The 22,945-nt window shown below is 38.1% G+C and overlaps 1 protein-coding gene across 27 annotated transcripts in view; it reads right to left on the bottom strand.

Annotated features, from left to right (window-relative positions):
- Positions 1–22,945, bottom strand: part of ST7L (suppression of tumorigenicity 7 like) — a 103,612-nt gene that overhangs the window by 24,836 nt on the left and 55,831 nt on the right. For 22 of the 27 annotated variants that reach the window (XM_030935357.1, XM_030935375.1, XM_030935370.1 and 19 more), the window contains 2 exons: positions 12,927–13,077; positions 8,005–8,097 (listed from right to left, as the gene is read on the bottom strand). The exons of 3 other annotated variants lie outside the window; for them this stretch is intronic. In XM_030935357.1, the coding sequence (XP_030791217.1) occupies positions 8,005–8,097; positions 12,927–13,077 (244 nt within the window). Of the gene's footprint in view, positions 1–8,004; positions 8,098–12,926; positions 13,078–22,779; positions 22,813–22,945 lie in introns of those variants that run through there. 2 more of the 27 variants (XM_010359061.2, XM_030935372.1) reach the window with 2 other exon arrangements.

Here is a 22,945-nt window from a genome sequence, read left to right on the forward strand (position 1 = left end):
CAGCTATGCAGGAGGATGAGGTGGGAAAATCACTGGAGCCCAGGAGTTTGAGGTTGCAGTGAGCTATGATCATTCCACTGCACTCCAGCCTGGGTGACAGATCTGTAAATAAATAAATAAATAAATCTGAGTTGCTACTTTTTTTTTTTTTAAGAAGAGTCTCGCTCTGTTGCCCAGGCTAAAGTGCAGTGACACGATCTCAGCTCACTGCAACCTCTGCTGCCCAGGTTTAAGTGACTCTTGTGCCCTAGCCTCCCAAGTAGCTGGGATTACAGGCACAGGCCACCATGCCCAGTTACTTTTTTGTATTTTTAGTAGAGAGGGGTTTTGCCATGTTGGCCAGGCTGGTGTCAAACTCCTGGCCTAAAGTGATCAGTCCACCTTGGCCTCCCAAAGTGCTGGGATTACAGGTGTGAGCCACCACACCTGGCCTTGAGTTGTTATTAATTATTGTTCTTTGGGAGCTCAAAAACTAGTATGGAGAAAGAGGCAGACACGTCATTGGTGATTCCCTAGAACTATCAGTTAATAATTTTACCCAGTTATTAATGTGTTTATACATGTGGCATTTCATTAGGCACTGTAAAAACTAAAGTAGGTAAGCCGGGAGCAGTGGCTTATGCCTGTAATCCCAGCAATCCCAGCACTTTGGGAGGTCGAGGCAGGAGGATCACAAGCTCAAGAGATCAAGACCATCCTGGCCAACATGGTGAAACCCCGTCTCTACTAAAAATATAAAAATTAGGTGGGCGTGGTGGCATGCGCCTATAGTCCTAGCTACTTAGGAAGGCGGAGGCAGGAGAATTGCCTGAACCCGGGAGGCAGAGGCTGCAGTGAGCCGAGATCACGCCACTGCACTCCAGCCTGGCAACACAGCAAGACTCTGTCTCAAAAATAAATAAATAAATAAATAAATAAATAAATAAATAAATAAATAAATAAATAAAATAGGTAGGCCAGGCATGGTTGCTCATGTCTGTAATTCCAGCACTTTGGGAGGCCAAGGCGGGTGAATCACTTGAGGTTAGGGGTTTGAGACCAGCTTGGCCAACATAGGGAAACCCCATCTCTACTAAAAATAGAAAGATTAGCCAGGCATGTTGATGTGCACCTGTAGTCACAGCTACTTGGGAGGCTGAGGCAGGAGGATGGCTAGAACCTGAGAGGCAGAGGTTGCAGTGAGCCAAGATCATGCCACTGTACTCTAGCCTGGGCAACAGAGCAAGATGCTATCTCAAAACAAAACAAAACAAAACAAAACCTAAACTAGCAAACCAAAGGCCTAGGATTCTGACCATAAGTAAAGTCCCTTATCTTATTTTACCATATTTACACATTTACTCAGCTATTATTATTCTAGTGACTGGATATTTCATTATCAATTATACTCAAGTATTTATATTTTATTTGAAATTTGAAAATACTTGAATAACAATACTGAGATGAGCCTATTAGAGTACTTAACATGCAGTAGGTGCTCAATAAATGTCTGCTAAACTGAGAGCTATTCTGGGACTTCATTAGGCCAGGAAGTTGACCGCTTAGGGCTGGATACTAACCCAGGAATTTCTGATGTAATATCCTGCATTAGTAAGGGATGACTAATTTTGTGCTGAACCAAGGTCAGCTATAAATTTCACTTTTAAAATATAATGATTCACAGAGATTACACCTAAGCTTCCTTCAACAGCTATATTTTAATTTTTATTTTACTATATTCAGAAAGTATATACCAAAACACAAACTCATTAAAAATCCAGAAAATTTCCAGAATCTTGAGCCTTGTTTAAAGTAAAAGCACATCAAAATGGAAGTTTTAAAAGGTAGAAACATTAGAAACTGTAGAGAACATTGTGCTTTCAGCACCCAAAGAATCAGTCAGCAGTCCCCTTTGCCCTGTCCCTCAGCTGTGAGAGGCCAACTTCTTCTTCTTCCCAACTTCAAATCAAGAGAAACAAACCCTGGTATTCAAGAAGGTGGGAAACACATACAATACAGCAAATTTAATAATATTAGCTAACCTATATAGCATTTTATGGTTTATAAAGAACTTTAATTTATATTAACTCATTTAATTCTTTTCAGTAACCGTAAGAGATAGTAGTATTATTCTCAGTTTATAAGGTAGAAAACTGCATAGCTTTAGTAAGGAAATTTCCTGACATATGAGATTTTTATACTGTAAAAGAGACCTAATTATTTCTTTCTGGATTGCTTTCTGTAGATTCATTTGTCAGTCAATGTTTGGCTAACACATCAAAATAATAGATGACTGACTATTACAGAAACACTCCCTTGGAACGAAAGTTCAAATTTCATCACTGGCTTGTAGAGAAAAATTTATCAGAAGGCATAAAAGACGACTAAATAGCTATGTGAACTAGGGGAATAGTTCAACTCTGAACTTATGAGGTCCATAAGCAAATTCCAGAATGCGGTAAGTCATATCAAGGTTGAAGGAAAATTAAAAACAAAAAACATTAAGTACTCCTGGGTATTAAAACTCCATATTGTTAACAATTTGTTCATTCTACCACAGCCACAGACAGAAAAAATACTCTAAGAACATAAAATATAATCAAACAAAACGCCCCAGCATATTACCCCTCGCCTACCTTCTGGAGTTTGCACCCTATATGGAGTTGGAATTCATAAAGGCTTGCCAAAATTAACTGGTCTTATAGCTTACGGCTTTGACAACATGATAATAACCCTGATTTTATTCATATTACTATGTAAAATTGGCCTGATATTAGACAACCTTTGTAATAATTTACAAAGGAGGGCATTATTTTAGGCTAAATGTATTAGCTTAATATAATACACTCTTGCATACATCATGACGTTCCATAATTTAAGGTCCATTCTTTTGCCTTAAATATACTTGTTCCTGGTAAAATGGAAAGACAATAAGAACAACTACCACTACCACCACTTTAGAAAGAAAAATAAAATTTCTCTCATTAATGACATCTTAATTGCTAGAGTCAATGAATTCTTCTTAGTATTTACCTTACCTATTATCTCAGATGTTCCTCCTTACTTGGAAATTTCTTCTTCCTTTTAGTTCTAGGATATCTAGTTTTAGTTATTGTCCTGTCTCTCCGACAAGCTCTTCACTGAATCTTCAACTCTTTCTGCCACTCATTCCTTAGACATTTCTGTCTAAGGAATGCACCCATGGTTCCACCCTCAGTTCAATTGTCACTGCATACAGTTTTCCTCAGTGATTTCATTTATGCCTAGGACTTCTTTTGCTACTTAGAAAATGATGACTCCCAAGTCTGTTTTTTGAGATGTACAGAGGAAGATATATGAGGACCACTGGCAATTTTATTTATACAACCTAATCTTGTCTTTAGGCCACAGCTGACTGGACAAGGAGTAAACACCTGGATAAATTTGTTTCTCTCTCTCCCAGAAGTTTTAGAAGTGGGATTGAGGCTGGTTGCAGTGGCTTACACCTGTAATCCCAACACTTGTTGAGGCAGGCAGATCACTTGAGCTCAGGAGTTCAAGACCAGGCTGGGCAGCATGGTGAAACCTCATCTCTACCAAAAATATAAAAATTAGCCAGGCATGGTAGCACATGCCTGTGGTCCCAACTACTCAGGAGGCAGAGTGGGGAGGATCTTTTGAGCCTGAGAAGTCGAGGCTGCAGTGAGCCGTAAATGTGCCACAGCATTCCAGCCTGACAGTGAAATCCTGTCTCAAAAAAAAGAAAAGAAAAGAAAAAGTGGGATTGAGATACTATTCATTCTGCATTGTTTGCCTGAACTCATGACGTGTAAACAGAGGGCTGTAGGGGCCTCAAGTCTGGCCACATGGTCTATGAAGGGAAAGCCAAACTGTAAAGAGAAAAGATGTAAGAATGAAGTGGATACACTGAGAGAAACAGCAATGACAGATCACACAAAGAGAAAATGGGGCTGGGGAGGGAGGAAAGCAAAGTAAGAATAGGAAAGACTGAAAAAAGCATCTAGGGACAGAGATATTCAAATAACTGATTCCTGGAAATCCTAATGACTTTCTAGTCCCCAGTTCTAGTCCCTTATGAAGTTCAAATATAATTGTTGATTTTGAGTTCTCTGATAACCCAGTGTTCTTCCAACAAATCACTACGTATGTTTAAGCTAGTTCGAAGTTGCTCTCTATTACTTACGCCTACAACATTCACTAATTATAAATATTATATGTTTACTTTATAATCTATATTATATACATAACTTAAAAATACATCTATACCTATATATTGCTCAGAGAGATAAAATATAGGCTTGTATATATATATATATGTGTGTGTGTGTTAAGTAGATTATACAAGAAAATATTTAAGCATATAAATTTCTATATATGTACATATATATATACACATATACAGGTATGCAAGTATATATGGATGAGATGTTACACAGGCAACACAGTCAAAGCTTGAACTTATTTATTTCCCCAACCCCTATTCCCAAACTGGTTCCTCCTTCTATAGGACAGATTTACTATTCTCCAAGTCACCAACGTCAGAAAATTGAGAATCATTCTTGACCTCCTAGAGAGCTAGGCGCTCTCTCTCTCTCTCTCTCTCTCTCTCTCTCTCTCTCTCTCTCTGTCTTTCTTTGACAGAGTCTTGCTTTGTCACCCAGGCTGGAGTGCAATGGCACGATCTCGGCTCACTGCAACCTCCACCTCCTGGGTTCAAGCAATTCTCCTGCCTCAGCCTCCTGAGTAGCTGGGATTACAGGCGTGAGCCACCATACCTGGCTAACTTTTGTATTTTTAGTAGAGATGGGGTTTTGCCATGTTGGCCAGGCTGGTCTCGAACTCCCGACCTCAAGTGATCTGCCCAGCTCAGCCTCCCAAAGAGCTGGGATTACAGGCGTGAGTCCCTGTGCCCAGCCCTTCTCAAGCTTTCTTATAATATATTCCATACATGTAGCATTTAACACATTGTCCATCATCTTTTTTTATTTTTCTCCAAGACAGAGTCTTACTCTGTTGCCCAGGCTGGTGTGCAGTGGTGCAATCTCAGCTCACTGTGACCTCCATCTCCCAGATTCAAGCGATTCTCCTGCCACAGCCTTCCGAGTAGTTGGCATCACTGGCACGCACCACCATGCTGGGCTAATTTTTTTGTATTTTTAGTGGAAATGGGGTTTCACCATGTTGGCCAGGCTGGTCTCGGACTCCTGACCTCAGGTGATCTGCTCGCCTCAACCTCCCAAAGTGCTGGGATTACAAATGTGAACCACTGCGCCTGGCCTGTCCATCATCTTTTTATCAACCTTATCAGCAGCCTAGGAGTTCAGAATAGGGTGAGAGGGAGAAGGCACTAATATTTAGCATTTTAGTTAAGTACTTATAATGTGCCAGCCATGTTTATAAGAATACATTAATGAATTTGATTAATTCAACCAATATTTATTGAATAACAATTTTTATGGCAACCATTATAAGAGATACAGGAACAATGGCCAGGTGCAGTGGCTCACACTTGTAATCCTAGCACTTTGGGAGGCCAAGGTGGGTGGATTACTTGAGGCCAGGAGTTCGAGACCAGCCTGGCCACCATGGTGAAACCCTGTCTGTACTAAAAATACAAAAAAATTAGCTGGGTGTGGTGGTGGGCGCCTGTAATCCCAGCTACTCTGGAGGTTGAGGCAGGAGAATCACTTGATCCTGGGAGGCAGAGGTTGCAGTAAGCCAAGATCAGGCCATTGCACTCCAGTCAGGGCAACAAGGGAAGAAACTCCGTCTAAAAAAAAAAAAAAAAGAAAAAAGAAAAGAATCCTGGCCTTCAAGGAGTTTACAGTCTAAAAGGGGAGATTAAGAAGTACATAAAGCACTCTGAGAATTCAGAGAAGGAAGAGATCACTTAGCAGATAAAGGGAAATAAAAAACACTAGGAGAAAAACACCAGCATACTCAGTTTGCCATAATCTCTCCTAAACTTTCATTTATCAGTTTAAACTTATCAACTAATTAAGTCTGACAGTTGTAAACCTGCAACTTTCCTTCCTAGACTTCAGTTTTAATGGCTCAGTAGTGTAAAAACTGTAGCACAGGTTTATATCATATAAGAAAACATGGTCCTAGTGTTTACAGCCTTCGGCAAGATTGCTTCTCAGCTAAATCATAAAAAGAGAAGTTAAACAGAAATTGACTAGTTTACAGAGAAAAGAACAGATGATAAGGCAGCTGAGACACAAAGTGTAGACTGTTCTTTTGAGAAGCCTGGCTTCCTAAATGCAGGAACTAGACTGAAACACTATCAGCAATCATAATCCTACATATTTCTGGTTCTCCTTCTAGTTCTTCGGCTGCTCTTTTTCAAATCGTTCTTCTTCATAAAGATTGTTTGGGTCCTTTGCCTTTCTATATACATTTTAGAATAAGCTTGTTACTTTGTGTGTGTGTGTGCGCGCAAAATCCCTCCTGGGATTTTGATAGGGATTGTATTGAATCTATAGATCAATTTGGAGAGAACTGTCATCTAAATAATATTGGGGCCAGGTACGGTGGCTCATGCCTGTAGGCCCAGCACTTTAGGAGGCTGAGGCAGGTGGATTTCTTGACCCCAGGAGTTCACAACCAGCCTGGGCAACACGGCGAAACTCTCTTTCTACCAAAAATACAAAAATTAGCCAGGCGTGGTGGCACGCACCTGTAATCTCAGCTAACTCAGGAGGCTGAGGCACGAGAATCGCCTGAACCCAGGAGGCGGAGGTTGTAGTGAGCTGAGATCTTGCCACTGCACTCCAGCCTGGGCGAGAGTAAGAGTTGGTCTCAAATAAATAAATAAGTAAATATAATTGGGTCTTCCAATCCATCAACATGGAATGTCTCTCCACTTACTTAGTTTTTCTTTAATTTCCCTCAGCAATATTTTAGTGTACATGTCTTAAATTTATTTTGTTAAATTTATTCCTAAGTAGTTTTTGTTGTTATTATGATTGCTACTCTTTTCTAAATTCAATTTTCAGATTGTTCATTACTAGTACATAGATATATAATTAATATTAGTATATTGATCTTATATTCTACAACCCTGTTGAACTCATTTATTAGTTCTAAGAGTATTTTCATTTTTATGGATTTCTTAGGATTTCCTACATAGAAGATCATGTCACCTTTGAATAAGGAGAGTTTTACTTCCTCCTTGCCACTATGAATGCCTCTTATTTCTTTTTCTTGCCTGGTAACACTGGCTAGAACCTCTGGAGAACATTGAATAGAAGTGGTGACAACAGATATCCCGTCTTATTCCTGATCTTAGAGGGAAAGCATTCGGTCTTTCACCATTAAGTATAATGTTAATTGTGGGTTTTTCAGGGATTTTTTTAAAAAATCAGGTCGAGGAAGTCCCCTTCAATTTGTAGTTTGTTGAGATTTTTTCTTTTTATCTTGAATGAGAGCCAGATTTTGTCAAATGCTTTTTCTGCATCTATTGTGCTTTATTCTATTAACTATGGTACATTACATTTTCAGATGTTAAACCAAACTTGCATTTGTGAGGTAAATCCCACTTGGTCATGGTATATAAGCCTTTCTATATGTTGCTGGATTCAGTTTCCTAATATTTTGTTGAAGATGTTTGTGTCTATATTCATAAGGGCTATTGTTTTATAGTCTTTTTATATCATATTATCTTTGGTTTTGGTATCAGGAAGATACTGCTCTCATCAAATGATTTGGGGAGTATTCCTTCCTCATTTATTTTCTGAGTTTGTGAAGGATTGGCATTATTTCTTTTCTAAATGTTTGTAAGATGACAGTTCTTGTTAATATCTTTAATCTTGGTGTCCTTTGTTGCATCTAGCACAGGGTTTTGCTCAATAATTATTTGGAAATAAATTGAATTATACAACTACATCCCAGAAGTAGCTAAAATAGTATTTAAACAGTGTCCTGAACTTGAACCAAAGGCACTTTTAAAATGGAGAATACTATGACAAACAATCTAAACTTAAAACTACTTGTAAGTTTAAGAAAACTAAAATATTTACTTACTAGGTAATAGCTCTCTATCAGCCATCTCTGTGCAGCTGGGATAAGGGTAAAATAGATGTCCTTTCTCTAACGGGTGTGGAATCATTCTAAAAGCTGAGAAAAAAAAGCTTGTGTTGATACTCAATTCTGTCTCATTTATCATCTGATAATATAGATCAAAACTATTTTGGAGACAAATTTGTATAAAAATTTCACATACTATTTTATTTTCTTTTTTAGTGAGACATTTAGATACAAGAAACAAAGTAAGCAAAAGAATGAATAAGGGGAAGGATAAGATTTATTTAGATAATAGTGAATGTCTAGTCTGGCTGGAGTAAAACTATAGGGAGTGGTAGATGAGACTGGCTGGGTCCTTCTTTGCTTCAGTCTCCTCATTACAAACACAATTGATAATTCCAAAGAAGAATTGATAATTCTGCTTCTTACAGAAATCTTCATATAACTGGGATGTATATAACTGTTGTGGCCATTACTACTGGCAACCTAAAATAGTTTTCAATGGCTCCTAACTTCACATGTGGGTTTCACCAAAGCTTTCTATGAGCAGATTTTTTTTTTTTTTTTTTTTTTGAGACGGAGTCTTGCTCTGTTGCCCAGGCTGGAGTGCAGTGGTGCGATCTCGGCTCACTGCAAGCTCTGCCTCCCAGGTTCACGCCATTCTCCTGCCTCAGCTTCCCGAATAGCTGGGACTACAGGTGCCCGCCACCACGCCCGGCTAATTTTTTGTATTTTTAGTAGAGACGGGGTTTCACCATGTTAGCCAGGATGGTTTCGATCTCCTGACCTTGTGATCTGCCCACCTCAGCCTCCCAAAGTGCTGGAATTACAAGCGTGAACCACCGTGCCCAACCTATGAGCAGATCTTAATCTAGAACAGGGGTCACCAAAGTATGGCCCTTTGGCCAGGTCTGGCCCACTAGGTTTTTGTAAATAAAACTTTATTGGAACATAGTTATGGAATTCATTTACATATTGGCTAAGGCTGTTTTCATGTTACAAGAATCAAGTAGCTATGAAAAAGATGTATGGCCCACAAAATCTAAAATATTTACTATTTAGCACCTTACAGGAAAAGTTTGCCCACCCCGATCTAGATTATCACCAACTACTGTAGATTTATTAAAGAAGAAATCTTTATTGATCTATTTCATTAGCTAAGTACATAAATCTTTAACACTATCAACAGGTTCTTGGAAACTGTGACTTTAAGTGAAATGTCATATAATAAATGACAATTTTACCATAGGCTAACTGATATAAACAAGAGTTAAGTTCCTTGGTCACAAAACATCACCAAACTTCTACATAAAGATTCAAAACACTTCTTATATTAAACATTGAAATAAATGTGAGCTATACATACATTTAAGATTCATAAAAACAGGATCATTATTTACCCAATTATTTTAGTTCAGGGTCAAGCATGGCCAGAGCCTATCATGGCAGCCCAGGGTGCAAGGCAGGAACCCACCCTGGACAGGACACCATTCCAGTATACCACTCGCACACACCCCTACACTCACTCATACTGAGACAATTTCGATACACCAATTAACCTAACGTGCACATCTTTGGGATGTAAGGGGAAACCCACACAGGCATGGGAATATCTTGCAAACTTCACACAGACAATGGTCCTGGCTGAAAATCTGTTGTTTTTTTTTTTTTTTTCTCATCAACATTATAATAAATAATGTTGAATGAAACAATATTATTTAAGGGCCTGCTGTAGTCATCAAAATTGCGGTAAGATTTTTGTTTTTCCTTTCATGTTTGGCTCTATAAACTTTTGTCACAATTTAGACTTTATTTATTTATTTATTTATTTATTTATTGAGACAGAGTTTTGCACATGTTGCCCAGGCTGGAGTGCAATGGTGCAATCTTGGCTCACCACAACCTCCGCCTCCCAGGTTCAAGCGATTCTCCTGCCTCAGCCTCCCAAGTAGCATGCGCCACCACGCCCAGCTAATTTTGTATTTTTAGTAGAGACAGGGTTTCTCCATGTTGGTCAGGCTAGTTTCAAACTCCCGACCTCAGGTGATCCGCCCGCCTCAGCCTCCCAAAGTTCTGGGATTACAGGTGTCAGCCACCATGCCCAATCTAGACTTTATTTTACCACAATAAAAAGTAGTTATTTGTCCAAAGTTGTAGACCAAATTAGTGAATTAGTGATAACACTAATAAATCATTGATCATGATTCATGAAATACAGTATAAATCATAAGTGATTGGGCATGATGGCTCATGCCTGTAAACTCAGCTCCTTTGGGAGGCCAAGGTGGAAGGATTGCCTGAGGCCAGGAGTTCAAGACCAGCCTGGGCAACATAGCAAGACCTCATCTCTACATACAAAGTAATAAATTAAATAAAATCATACACTTATTGAAAACCTATTTGCCAAGCAGAATGTTAGGCAGTGAAGACACATACAAAATGAATGAGATAGAATATCTGCTTTTGAGGAGCTTATGGACTACTGGAGAAAAAGCAAAAGTAAGCTGAATTACTCAAAGACATTCAGTTTCTAAAGTACATAATCCCAGTTTTATTAATCTTTTCTTTAAACACACACACACACACACACACACACACACACACACACACACACACATATATTAGAGAGAGTCTTGCTGTGTTGCCCAGGTTGGTCTCAAATTTCTGGCCTCAAGTGATCCTTCCGCCTCAGCCTCCCTAGTAGCTGGAACTACAGGTATGAGTCACCACACTTGGCTCATCAATTGTATTTATATTGTTATTGTCAAGCCACAGTGTCTGGCCTTTAACAAATGGTTAATGCAGAGGTTCCCAAATTGGTTCAAGATAATTTCACTTGTTAATAATGAGTCCAAACAACTTAAAAAATGTATGTCCTAATAATTTAGCAGCAATTTGGAAAAAAATACACATAAAGTTAAAGAATCAATAAATCAATTTTCTTATTTCATTTTTAAATGACCATAATTTCTTACTAATGAGATATAGGTATAAGCCTATTAGACACTGTACGACTTCTCAAAACTTGGAATCACATTGGACACTACCATCTTCATTTCCTATTTCACATTGATTTTTGTGTGGTACTTCTTTTAATCACAGCAACTAACAAAACTCCAGCTTGCAAAGATGTAATGATATTGAAAGGAATGGAGAGTGATCTAATGTTGAAACTGTGAACTGTCTGGAGCTAATAGTTTAAGTGATATCTGACAGATGTTGAATTATTATTATTATTATTTTTGAGACAAGGTCTCACTCTGTCACCCAAGCTGGAGTATAGTACTGCCATCTCAGCTCACTACAGCCTCGACCTTTTTGGAGGCCTCAGCCTCCCAAAGTGCTGAAATTACAGGCATGAGCCACCGTACCTAGACTTGAATATTGTATTGTTGTGTTTCCATTGAAAATTTAAAATGTTCTACAGCACTCTTGTGAATTGCTGCAATATCCAAGGTGCCTCAGAGTAGTTTGGGAACTGAGGGGGGTTAACCAATTTTAGTGAATAAGCATTGAATTTATTTTTGAATTTTTATTAATAGCTGTGGTGTACTTTTCAAAAGAATTATGTGAATCCTACAGGTAAAATGTTTTAATTAAGCTTCTTTACTTTCTTGGTGGTTATAAGAAGCAACAATTAAGAGATCAGGTAGTTAGCTTAAAACAGTCCAATTTATTCTCCAAAGAAGATATATAAATGGCCAATAAACACATGAAAAGATGTTCAACATCACTAATCATCAGGGAAATACAAAACACCACCACAATGAGATTCCACTTTACATCCATTAGGAGAGCTATTATTTAAATAAAGAAAAAAACCCAGAAAATAACAAGTGTTGGCAAGGATGTGAAGAAATTGGAACTTTTGTGCCTTGCTGGTGGGAATGTAAAATGGTGCAGCTGCTATGGAAAAAAACACTACTGAGCTTCCTTAAAAAATTAAACATATAATTTTATGATCCAGCAATTCCATTTCTGGGTATATACCCAAAAGAACTGAAAGCAGAAACTCGAACAGGTATTTGTACACCAATATTTGTAGCAGCATTATTCACAATAGCCAAAAGGTAAAAACAACCCAAGTTGAATGGGTATCTGTTCATTAACAGATGAATGGATAAACAAAATGTGGTATATACATATAATGAATTATTCAGACTTAAAAATGAAATTCTGACACGTATTACCAATATAAATGAATTTCGAAGATATTATACTAAGTGAAAAAGGCCAGACAAAACAGAACAAAAATTACATAATTCCACTTACATGAGGTACCTAGAGTAGTCAAACTCATAGAGACAAAGTAGAATGGTGGCTGCCAAGGGCTTGAGGGAGGCAAGACTGGGGAGTTATTATTTAATGGGTATAGAATTTCAGTTTGGGATAATGAAAAAGTTCTGTAGATGGATGATGGTGATGTTTGTACAACACTATGAATGTACATAATGCCACTGAACTATATGTTTAAAATAGTTAAAACTAAATTTTATGTTGTATATATTTTACAATAAAGAATAGGTTGATATTAGTTATAAAGAAAATAGCTCCATGTTGTATACATCTGAAAACAAAATAAAACAAAAAGAGACCAATTTTTAAAATATTAGAATAGCTCAACCACATTAAAAAAGTTGTAAGTCAAAGGGCCAAGTTTTCATTCTCTTTCCTTACAAATATGTAACTTAAATGAACATATGGCAGAATACCATAACAGTTTCTCACTCTGCTTTTGTGGGATCAATATAACATTATGCATTTCTACCAATAAACCAAATATCTCATCACTGATTACCGTTTGAAACCAACCTGAACAACAAATCCTTATGGAAACCCAGACAATCTCATTTAAAAAGATTGCCTGTGAATGCAATGAATAGTTAGAGAGATCAGTGTTCCTTTTGGAAAATAATACTTACTGCCTTCCCATGTACACTGTAACAGATTAAGAGCACCTTCTATTCGTTTCCAGTGCTGAAGATGAAAGAAAGCATAGGCAATTGCTTCACTATCACCCCGTTTCAGAATGTGTTCTGGAGGTAAAATTAAACTTTTCATCTCTAATAAATACTGAAAAAGTAAAACACACACATATACACACAACAGAAAAAAGAAAAATTAAACTGTGTTAAATTCAAATGCCCACAAAACTGTAGATTCGAAGTGTTAGAAAGTCAACCTGATTTTTAAAAAACTAACTGAAATGACATGAAGATTCTACTGATAACGTGTATAAAATGCTTATATACGCAAATTACGAAAACCAGAATATTTCTATAGGTAAAAATAAGGTGATAAATGGCATATGTGTGGCCTGGCTAAATACAAAATGGAAACTCGAGCTGAGGAGATAATATGAGAGCAACTATTTATTTTTCCAAAAATGAATTAAATGTAAAAATTACACTTTTTTTTTTTTTTTGAGACAGAGTCTCACTCTGTTGCCCAGGCTGGAGTGCAGTGGCCGGATCTCAGCTCACTGCAAGCTCTGCCTCCCGGGTTTATGCCATTCTCCTGCCTCAGCCTCCCCTAGTAGCTGGGACTACAGGCACCTACCACCTCGCCCGGCTAGTTTTTTGTATTTTTTAGTAGAGGCGGGGTTTCACCGTGTTAGCCAGGATGGTCTCGATCTCCTGACCTCGTGATCTGCCCGTCTCGGCCTCCCAAAGTGCTGGGATTACAGGCTTGAGCCACCACGCCCGGCCCATATTTTTTATTTTTAAAATTTATTTATTTTTTATTTTTAATTAAGCCATTTCCTACTGAAAAGAAGAATATAAAAATCATGAAATCCAATTTTGGAACAATATTTGTGGCAACATTCAATTCTTTTTTCTCTTATTTACATTTTATAGGTGAAAGAACTTAATTGTGGAAAAGTTCAATTAAATTCATATTTACTAAGTTCAAAGCACTATGGTTGTTAGGGAATACCAAAGAACACTCTGCCTGTTCTCTGGAGCTACATAATGCAATGGAAAAGACAGATTTCTTAAGTGAATAATTATAACAAGACTATGGTGAGTACTTTATTTGAGGTAGAAACAACGTACAAGGCCAAGCGCAGTGGCTCACGCCTGTAATCCCAACACTTTGGGAGGCTGCGGTGGGCGGATCATGAGGTCAGGAGATGGAGATCATCCTGACCAACATGGTGAAACCCCATCTCTACTAAAAATACAAAAATTAGCTGGGTGTGGTGGTGCCCGCCTATAGTCCCAGCTACTCAGGAGGCTGAGGCAGGAAAATCGCTTGAACCTGGGAGGCGGAGGTTGCAGTGAGCCAAGATTGAGCCACTGCGCTCCAGTCTGGCGACAGAGTGAGACTCTGTCTCAAAAAAAAAAGAAAAGAAAAGAAAAAAAAAGTGCAATATATAGGAATACAGATAGAGGTATTAATTTTTTAAATTTAGTTTTTAAATAACAGCCTTTATTGAGATGTAATTCACATACCTTAGAATTCACCCATTTAAAGTATACAATTCAAGGATTTTTAATATATTCAGAGATATGTGCAACTATCGCCAGTCAATTTTAGAACATTTTCATCACTTCAAAAGAAAATCCTGTACCCTTTAGTTACAACTCACTTCTCCCCTACTCCCCTAACCCCCTTAAGCAACTACCAATCTATCTTATATCTCTATAGATTTGCCTATTCTGAATATTTCATACAAATGGAATCATTTTGTGACTGGTTTCTTTCACTTAGCATAATGTTTTCAAGGTTTACCCTTGTAGCATGCATGGTACTTGTGCCTCATTTCTTCTTATGGCTGAATAATACTGCATTGTATGTATAATACGTATGTCCTGTTTATCCATTCATCAACTGACAGATATTTGGTTGTTTTTAGCTTTTGGCTATTATGAATAATGTTGTTATAAACACTTGTGTATAAGTTTCAGAATGAATATATGTTTTTGTTTCTCTTGAGTAAGTACCATGGAGTAGAATTGCTGAGTCATATGATAACTCTATGTTTAGGAAGTATTATGATTTAGGGGCTAGAAATAAACCACTTGATGGGATTTGACCTGATATTTACAGATAGGTAGAATGTGGATGAGCGGACTGGGGAGTGAGGAGAACAGCAGGAGGACATAAACAAAGCACAGGGCCATCTTGAATAAAGGCACTGAACCAAGAGAGCACAGTGCAGGATGCATTTAATGTGCCTGTTAAAGAAGTTATAGTCTACCAATTCTTCTTCAGATACGAATCTAAATTCTTAAACTCCTAATGAAAATACTTGTACTAATATTATCATTTATTACAAAAGCAGTGTAATCACAGTTGCTATACCAATCAAATGTACTTGTTATATGTAGAAAGATACAAAGTTAACTATTTGTACAGCATCTTTACTATTAGTCAACTTAAAACCTTTGAAAACTTATTTAGTTAGCTAAATACTATCTCCAAAGACTGAGACCAGAATGCACTTGCCCTTCTAGAATAGGTTTGAAATTACCTCTTTGGTTCTAAACAATTTGATATCAAATTCTGTGTCATAAGATACAAATTATGTTAACTTCTCTTATAAAATATAAAAAGAGAAACATTCCAGAGGTGTCTCAAAAGATACATTCTCAGATTTCAAATTCTAGTTTCTCAGGTTGTTATACAAACTAATGGGATAACATAAATTAAAGAGCTGAATTTGTGAAACACTTTGTAAAACTGCTACAAGCAATAAGACTCTAGGAAGACTCTCAAAAAGCTGTAGTGGTTTCAAAATGTAAGCCTTAATTTATTCAATCAATATACATGTACTCCTCATATTGTATCTAAAATAATTTTTTGGTTTATGAAGTGTACCTTTCCAACAATTACTAAGTTTAATGCCCATCTTTAATTACTCTTACTCTTGATGTCTTTGGCTCTCTTCTCAAAGTGTAAGAATGTAGTCTGCTCATCAATTTATTTTAGCAGATGTCACAAACTATGAGATTATTTACTAATCCAGTTTGGGGACTTAACATTTCCCATTCAGTTTCTTAAAGGAATGCAGCAGAGGTTGTGTCCTGGTCAAGCAAAGCCCATTTGATGCCTGGTTGGGTTCTCTCCCCTTAGTGCTTTGGGCCTATATTCAGGAGGGTAATATTCTTTCTAATCCCCTCTAATCCTTGCCCATTTTTTTAAAACACAGTAAAAGATCACTCGCACCAGGCAGCTGTGGGAAAATGGACTCAAATAGCTGACCTCTGACATGACTCCTTATGTTCTTTGCAAGCGCACTAAGAGCTTCTTCAGTAGGAAGCAAAGAAAATGTGGCAATCACAGTGGAATTGTCATCATAAAAAGAATACTGAGTTTTCAGAAGAAAACTGCATAATACTTAAACCAGGTTCTTTCTATTAAAATTCTGTTTCATTTCACAGACAAGAGACAAAATATCCCAAATCATTTTCAGTGAATTTTAGAACTCAGAAGCCTGAAACCCCAACATGTTAAGTATTTAGTATGTTCGTAACCATTTAGCAAATGTAAGCAAAGATATTCAGTTAACAATTATTCAGTAAAACTTATATTACAAAAAATATCAATTTGATGTGAAAAAACACTTTTATTTATTTTTTTTGAGATGGAGTCTTGCTCTGTTGTCCAGGATGGAGTGCAGTGGCTCAATCTTGGCTCACCACAACTTCTGCCTCCCAGGTTCCAGTCATTCTCCTGCCTCAACCTCCCAAGTAGCTGGGACTACAGGCACGAGCCATGATGCCAGGCTAATTTTTGTATTTTTAGTAGAGACGGGGTTTTACTATGTTGGCCAGGCTGGTCTCGAACTCTTGACCTCGTGATCCACCCGCCTCGGCCTCCCAAAGTGCTGGAATTACAGGCACGAGCCACCATGCCTGGCAAAAAAAAAAAAATACTTTTTTAAACAGCAACTATATACCTAAATTTTTACTGTTTAATAATCTAAGTGATAATTCATGTGGTAAACACACATGGCAAACTTATTAATAAATTATACTTCAAGATTTTATATTAAAAATATTTTCTATTTAATCATTTTAAAAATCTTCCTTGGTTGGGCACAGTGGCTCAAGCCTGTAATCCCAGCACTTTGGGATGCCAAGGCAGGTGGATCATGAGGTCAAGAGTTCAAGACCAGCCTGGCCAAGATGGTGAAACCCCGTCTCTACCAATGATACAAAAATTAGCCAAGCATGGTGCTGGACGCCTGTAATCCCAGCTACTCTGGAGGCTGAGGCAGAGAATTGTTTGAACCCGGGAGGTGGCAGTTACAGTGAGCCAAGACTGCCACTGCACTCCAGCCTGGGCAACAGAGCAAGACTCTGTTTCAAAAAGAAAAAAAAAAAAAACCTTCCTTATGCTAGCTTATTTTTTATTAAAAATAATTGTTATTTATTATTATTGGTGGTCCTACCCACTAGCAAATATCCTTTCCAATTTGACTTTAAAACAAAGCAAGTTTTCAGGCCGGGTGCGGTGGCTCACGCCTGTAATCCCAGCACTTTGGGAGGCTGAGGCAGGCGGATCACTAGGTCAGGAGATCGAGACCATCCTGGCTAACACAGTGAAACCCTGTCTCTACTAAAAATACAAAAAATTAGCTGGCAGTGGTGGCAGGCGCCTGTAGTCCCAGCTACTTGGGAGGCTGAGGCAGGAGAATGGTGTGAGCCCGAGAGGCGGAGTTTGTAGTGAGCCGAGACAGTGCCACTGCACTCCAGCGTGGGCGACAGAGCGAGACTCTGTCTCAAAACAGAAACAAAAACAAAAACAAAAAAGCAATTTTTCAATTCCTGATTAGACACTGAAATAAAAGTTGACCCCCAAAATCTAAGAGAAAAATTTCAATTTAAGGAAAAGGTGTATAAATTATAAGATTATTATTTTATCTCCTTCACAAACTGCTACTCAGGAATTTCCGCTACCCAGCATAGGCTGTAACTTATTACACTATAAAAACCATATCCTTAAAATTCTACTACCATGCCTAGCATATTAACACGAAAAGCAAGTATTAAAATACTTATTGGCCAGGCATGGTGTCTCACACCTGTAATCCCAGCACTTTGGGAGGCTGAGACAGGCAGATCACCTGAGGTCAGGAGTTCGAGACCAGCCTGGCCAACATGGTAAAACCCCGTCTCTACTAAAAATACAAACAATTAGCCAGGCGTGGTGGTGGGCACCTATAATCCCAGCTACCTGGGAGGCTGAGGCAGGAGAATTGCTTGAACCTGGGAGGTGGGGGTGGCAGTAAGCCGAAATCGTGCCATTGCATTCCAGCCTGGGTGACAAGAGCGAAACTACATCTCAAAAAAAGAAAAAAAAACTTATTAACTGAGTTAATCTGATAAATACAGCTGAAATGTCTTCAAATTCAAATTTATATTTTAGTTTTTACCAAAGAGATATTTTAATTCTCTGGGAAAACTAAAACCAAATATAAAAACAAAAAACTCTACTACCCAGACTTTAATTTTCTAAGAAGAATATAAAAGATTAAAAACTGACCGATGATTTTTTTTGTTTTTTTTCTGCTTAGTAAAGTATATGCTCAGTGTACAGAAATGGAAACATAACAAAGCTAAGTAGTAGAAAATAGTATGTTTGGAGAATAAAAAAATAGAGAAACTAAAGACAGGGCATGGTGGCATATGCCTGTAGTCCCAGCTACTCAGGAGGCTAAGGCAGGAGGATAGCTGGACCTCAGAAGTTTGAGGTCCCTGCCTAAAACAACAACAACAACAACAACAACAACAAAACACAATAATTTGATTTATGTTTGTCTGGATTTTTTTTTATGCATAATACATTTTGTACCTCCCTTCCTGTCTCTATACAGATCTAACTTTTTTTTTTTTTGGAGATGGAATTTTGGTCTTGTCCAGACTGGAGTGCAATGGCATGATCTCGGCTCACCGCAACCTCTGCCTCCTGGGTTCAAGCGATTCTCCTGCCTCAGCCTCCTGAGTCACTGGGATTACAGGCATGCACCACTGCACCTGACTAATTTTGTATTTTTAGTAGAGATGGGGTTTCACCATGTTGGTCAGGCTGATAACGAATTCCTGACCTCAGGTGATACGTCTGCCTCAGCCTCCCAAAGTGCTGGGATTACAGGCGTGAGTCAGCCGGCCAATCTAACATTTTTAATTGTTGTATGGTATCACATTTAAAGCTGAGTTATTTCATAATATAGTAAATACGGTCATGGTAAAATCATACTGTCATCTTTAAAAGGTAAAAAATGGTATTATTAAGCAAAACTTGTAAAATAGTTATGTAAACTGGCTTAAAAATTTCAAGAAATGATGGTTCTAAAATTTCACTTTTTTTTTTTTTTTTGAGACAGGGACTCACTCTGTCACTCAGGTTGGAGTGCAGTGGTACGATCATAGCTCACTGCAGCCTCGACCTCCTGGGCTCAAGCAATCCTCCTGCCTCAGCCTCCTTAGTAACTGGGACTACAGGCACATACCACCACATTTGGCTAACTTTTTTATTTTGTATTTTTGTAGAGACAGGGTTTCACCATGTTGCCCAGGCTGGTTTCTAACTCCTAGGCTCAAGTGATCCTCTCACCTTGGCCTCTTGAAGTGCTGGGATTACAGGTGTGAGCCACTGTGCCCAGCCTACTTTCTTTAACTTAGATAGACTTTTAAAGCAATGCAGTTCTAAACTACAGACATGTCTGTTTCCCAGTGTTTAATGAGTGTCTATATAGACTAGGAAGAGTATTGGACATTAAATGATAAGACAAGCGCCCTGCTTTTGTTCACAGGGAACTAAGGGAGAAACATATAAACAGACCAATTAGAAAAAAAAAATATGATTGAGGTACTGAAGAAACAGAGAAGAGAAAGCTGTTATCTCTTCTTGGGAAAACTAGAAAAAAACTCCTTATAAAGGAGACAACAGATGAGCAGGGTCTTAAAGAATGAGTAGAAATTTGCCAGGTAGAGAAGACAATGGCAGTGAGATATGTTGAGGCATGACCAATCCAGGGAACAGTGACAATGGACATAATGAGCAAAGCAGAACTGGCAAAGAGTAAGGCTGGAGACAGATACTGGCCCAGAATATGAAGGACTTTTATAGGTGTAATACTAAGAGGTTGGTCCTTATCCTGTAGGCAACTGGGAACAAGCAGAGGTCTTTTAAGGCTTGCTATTTAGGTAGATAACTCTGGCAATAGCTGGAATGGAGAAGGGCTGATGGCAGAAAGATGAGTGAGGAATCTGTTTTAATAGTCCACACAAGAGATGGTAAAGTATTTGAGATTCTTTCTATATCTATCTCTATATGTTTAGAAATGCATAGAAAATATATACACCAAACAGTAGCAGGTGGTTACTTCAGAGAAGTAGAATTGGGAGGGAGAGAACAGGAGGTTTCCACTTTGTAAACATCTGAAGAGTCTGAATTTTTAAAAAGTACCTATTACTTTTGTTATAATAATAATAATATATTTTAAAAGTACAGGTAATGAAGGCAAACAAGGGTCAGTGATGGGGGGATGAGATAGATGGCTAGATCTGAAAAACATTTCAAAGGTTATAATATGAGTTGGTAATTTGGAAATGGCAGAGGTAAGCATTAATGAAGAGGATAATGAAGCCATAAATCAAAATATAGAAATAAACGAAAGGCAGTTTGGCAGTTTGCAGAAAAGACTTAACAAATTTTTAAAATTCTGTTTGAGACACATTAAAGTGTTTGAGGTACTTATCATGTGATTTCCACAACTAGATGAAAATGCTAAGTCAACGGACAAAGAAAGAAGCCAGAGATAAAAGACACAGATTCGGAAATTATCAGCAAATAAAATATAGCTGATGACACAAACCAAAGCTGGGACCTAATATGTGCTATCGGACCTTCCATATTACCTCTGAATCAGCCTATTGTGTCTGTAATGAGAAATTGCTTGGGACAATTTTAACTAACATTCAACTATGAACAATACATTCAAATGAGTAAAACAAGAGAGTTTAGCCTCTTGCTTTTCACTAAAAATAAAATTATTAAGGCTCCTTTGGAAGCTACGGTTAAAAAGACATAATGATGTATGGTCTAGTGGTTTCTTTTATGACTCTAAAGCCCTATCTATGCTTACACTCAAATTTACTTTAATTTTGAACTGCTTTGATCTTTATAATTTATCTTTAGATTACTTTTTTCTATTACTTTGTAAATCTTACAACAGCTTTTGACCAAAAGCAATATAATTCTGACCTGAAGTAATGATAATGCTTTATAATCTTCGTCTTAAAAGCAGAGGTTAAAGAAAAATCTCTCTGAAGGCATCTGAAATTAAGGTACTTTGCTCTTGATCAGTCATGCACACAAAGAACCAATTTATCTCTGCAATTAGTTTTCTCAGTGCACATTCTATGAGATTGGACAGGCAGGGCGAATGCAGAGTCCACATTGGTATGTACTGGGGGAGACTAAAGACAGTTCTCATATAGAAAACAAACAGAACTGCTATGTGAATAAACTGAAAGAAAACATAATACTACCTCACAGTTTCAGGAGCAAAGTAAAGTGACTTATACTGAAGGGAAAAGGAGAGGAGGCTGGAGAGGGCACTTGCTACAAGAAACCTCCTTTCCACATCATCCTACAGAGCCACACCTCAAGATATAAGCATTTCATATCTCAACTCTTCTACTTAGGCCACAGTACAACACAAGGGAAAGGCAAAGGTTTCATTGTGCTCTAAGTCTGGGTCACAGACTTCAACACCACTTCTCCTTTGCTGTCTTTACTCCTGCTATGCCACTTGGAATGTCAACTGAGCACCTGTTTCCCTTTTATCTTTTATATATGCCAGTGTTATGATATAAGTAGTTTAGCCAATGAAATGCAAGCCTGCTGCTAAAGAGCTACTATCAGCCGGGTGCAGTGGCTCAGCACTTTGGGAGGCCAAGGAGGGTGGATGACCTGAGGTCAGGAGTTCAAGACCAGCCTGGCCAACATGGTGAAACCCCATCTCTACTAAAAATACAAAAATTGGCTAGGTGTGGTGGCGGGCACCTATAATCCCAGCTACTTGGGAGGCTGAGGCAGGAGAATCGTTTGAACCCAGGAGGCAGAGGTTGCAGTGAGCCGAGACCGTGCCATTGCACTCCAGCCTGGGCAACAAGAGCAAAACTCCACCTCAGAAAAAAAAAAAAAAAGAGCTACTATCTTCTAGGGTGGATAAGACTTGTAACATTCTATGGGCTTCCATTTCTGATCAATCAGAACAGATTTTACTTTCTACGTATCAATTTATTTTTAAAACTTCCCCTGCACGTAGAAGTCTCCAGGTATAGTCTACTTTCTTGGCAGCACAACACTAAAAACAGTTTTATTGTAAAATAAGAAATAGTAATTTTTATTTAATTATTATTATTGAGACAGAGCTTTGCTCTTGTTGCCCAGGCTGGAGTGCAATGGTGCGATCTCAGCTCACTGCAACTTCTGCCTCCCAGGTTCAAACGATTCTCTTGCCTCAGCCTCCCAAGTAGCTGGGATTACAGGCGCCCACCACCATGTCTGGCTCATTTTTTAAAAAAACATTTTTAGTAGAGACAGGGTTTCACCATGTTGGCCAGGCTGGTCTCAAACTCCTAACCTCAGATGATCCACCCATCTCAGCCTCCCAAAGTGCTGGGACTGCAGGTGTGAGCCACCGAGTCCAGCTAAAATAGCAACTTTTACATGTTACAGACAACATATTCCTAAATATGTACTCTGGTTACAGGGATTTACTAAACACACTTTTGTTATTGTTTTGTTTCTTACCGCTCTACTTTACTCTTGCCCGAAGGGCTTCTTCTGTAAGACACAAATAAACTGTTTTCAGGGTATTGTAACTAATTTAAATTAGTTATTACCTAACTATTATTATGTTACTAGCTAATTCAAATTAGTTAATTCCTAACTGTTTTCAATATCTTCACCATTACCT

Source organism: Rhinopithecus roxellana, chromosome 8 (genome assembly GCF_007565055.1).
Source record: "Rhinopithecus roxellana isolate Shanxi Qingling chromosome 8, ASM756505v1, whole genome shotgun sequence".
In the NCBI taxonomy this organism is placed as follows: domain Eukaryota; kingdom Metazoa; phylum Chordata; class Mammalia; order Primates; family Cercopithecidae; genus Rhinopithecus; species Rhinopithecus roxellana.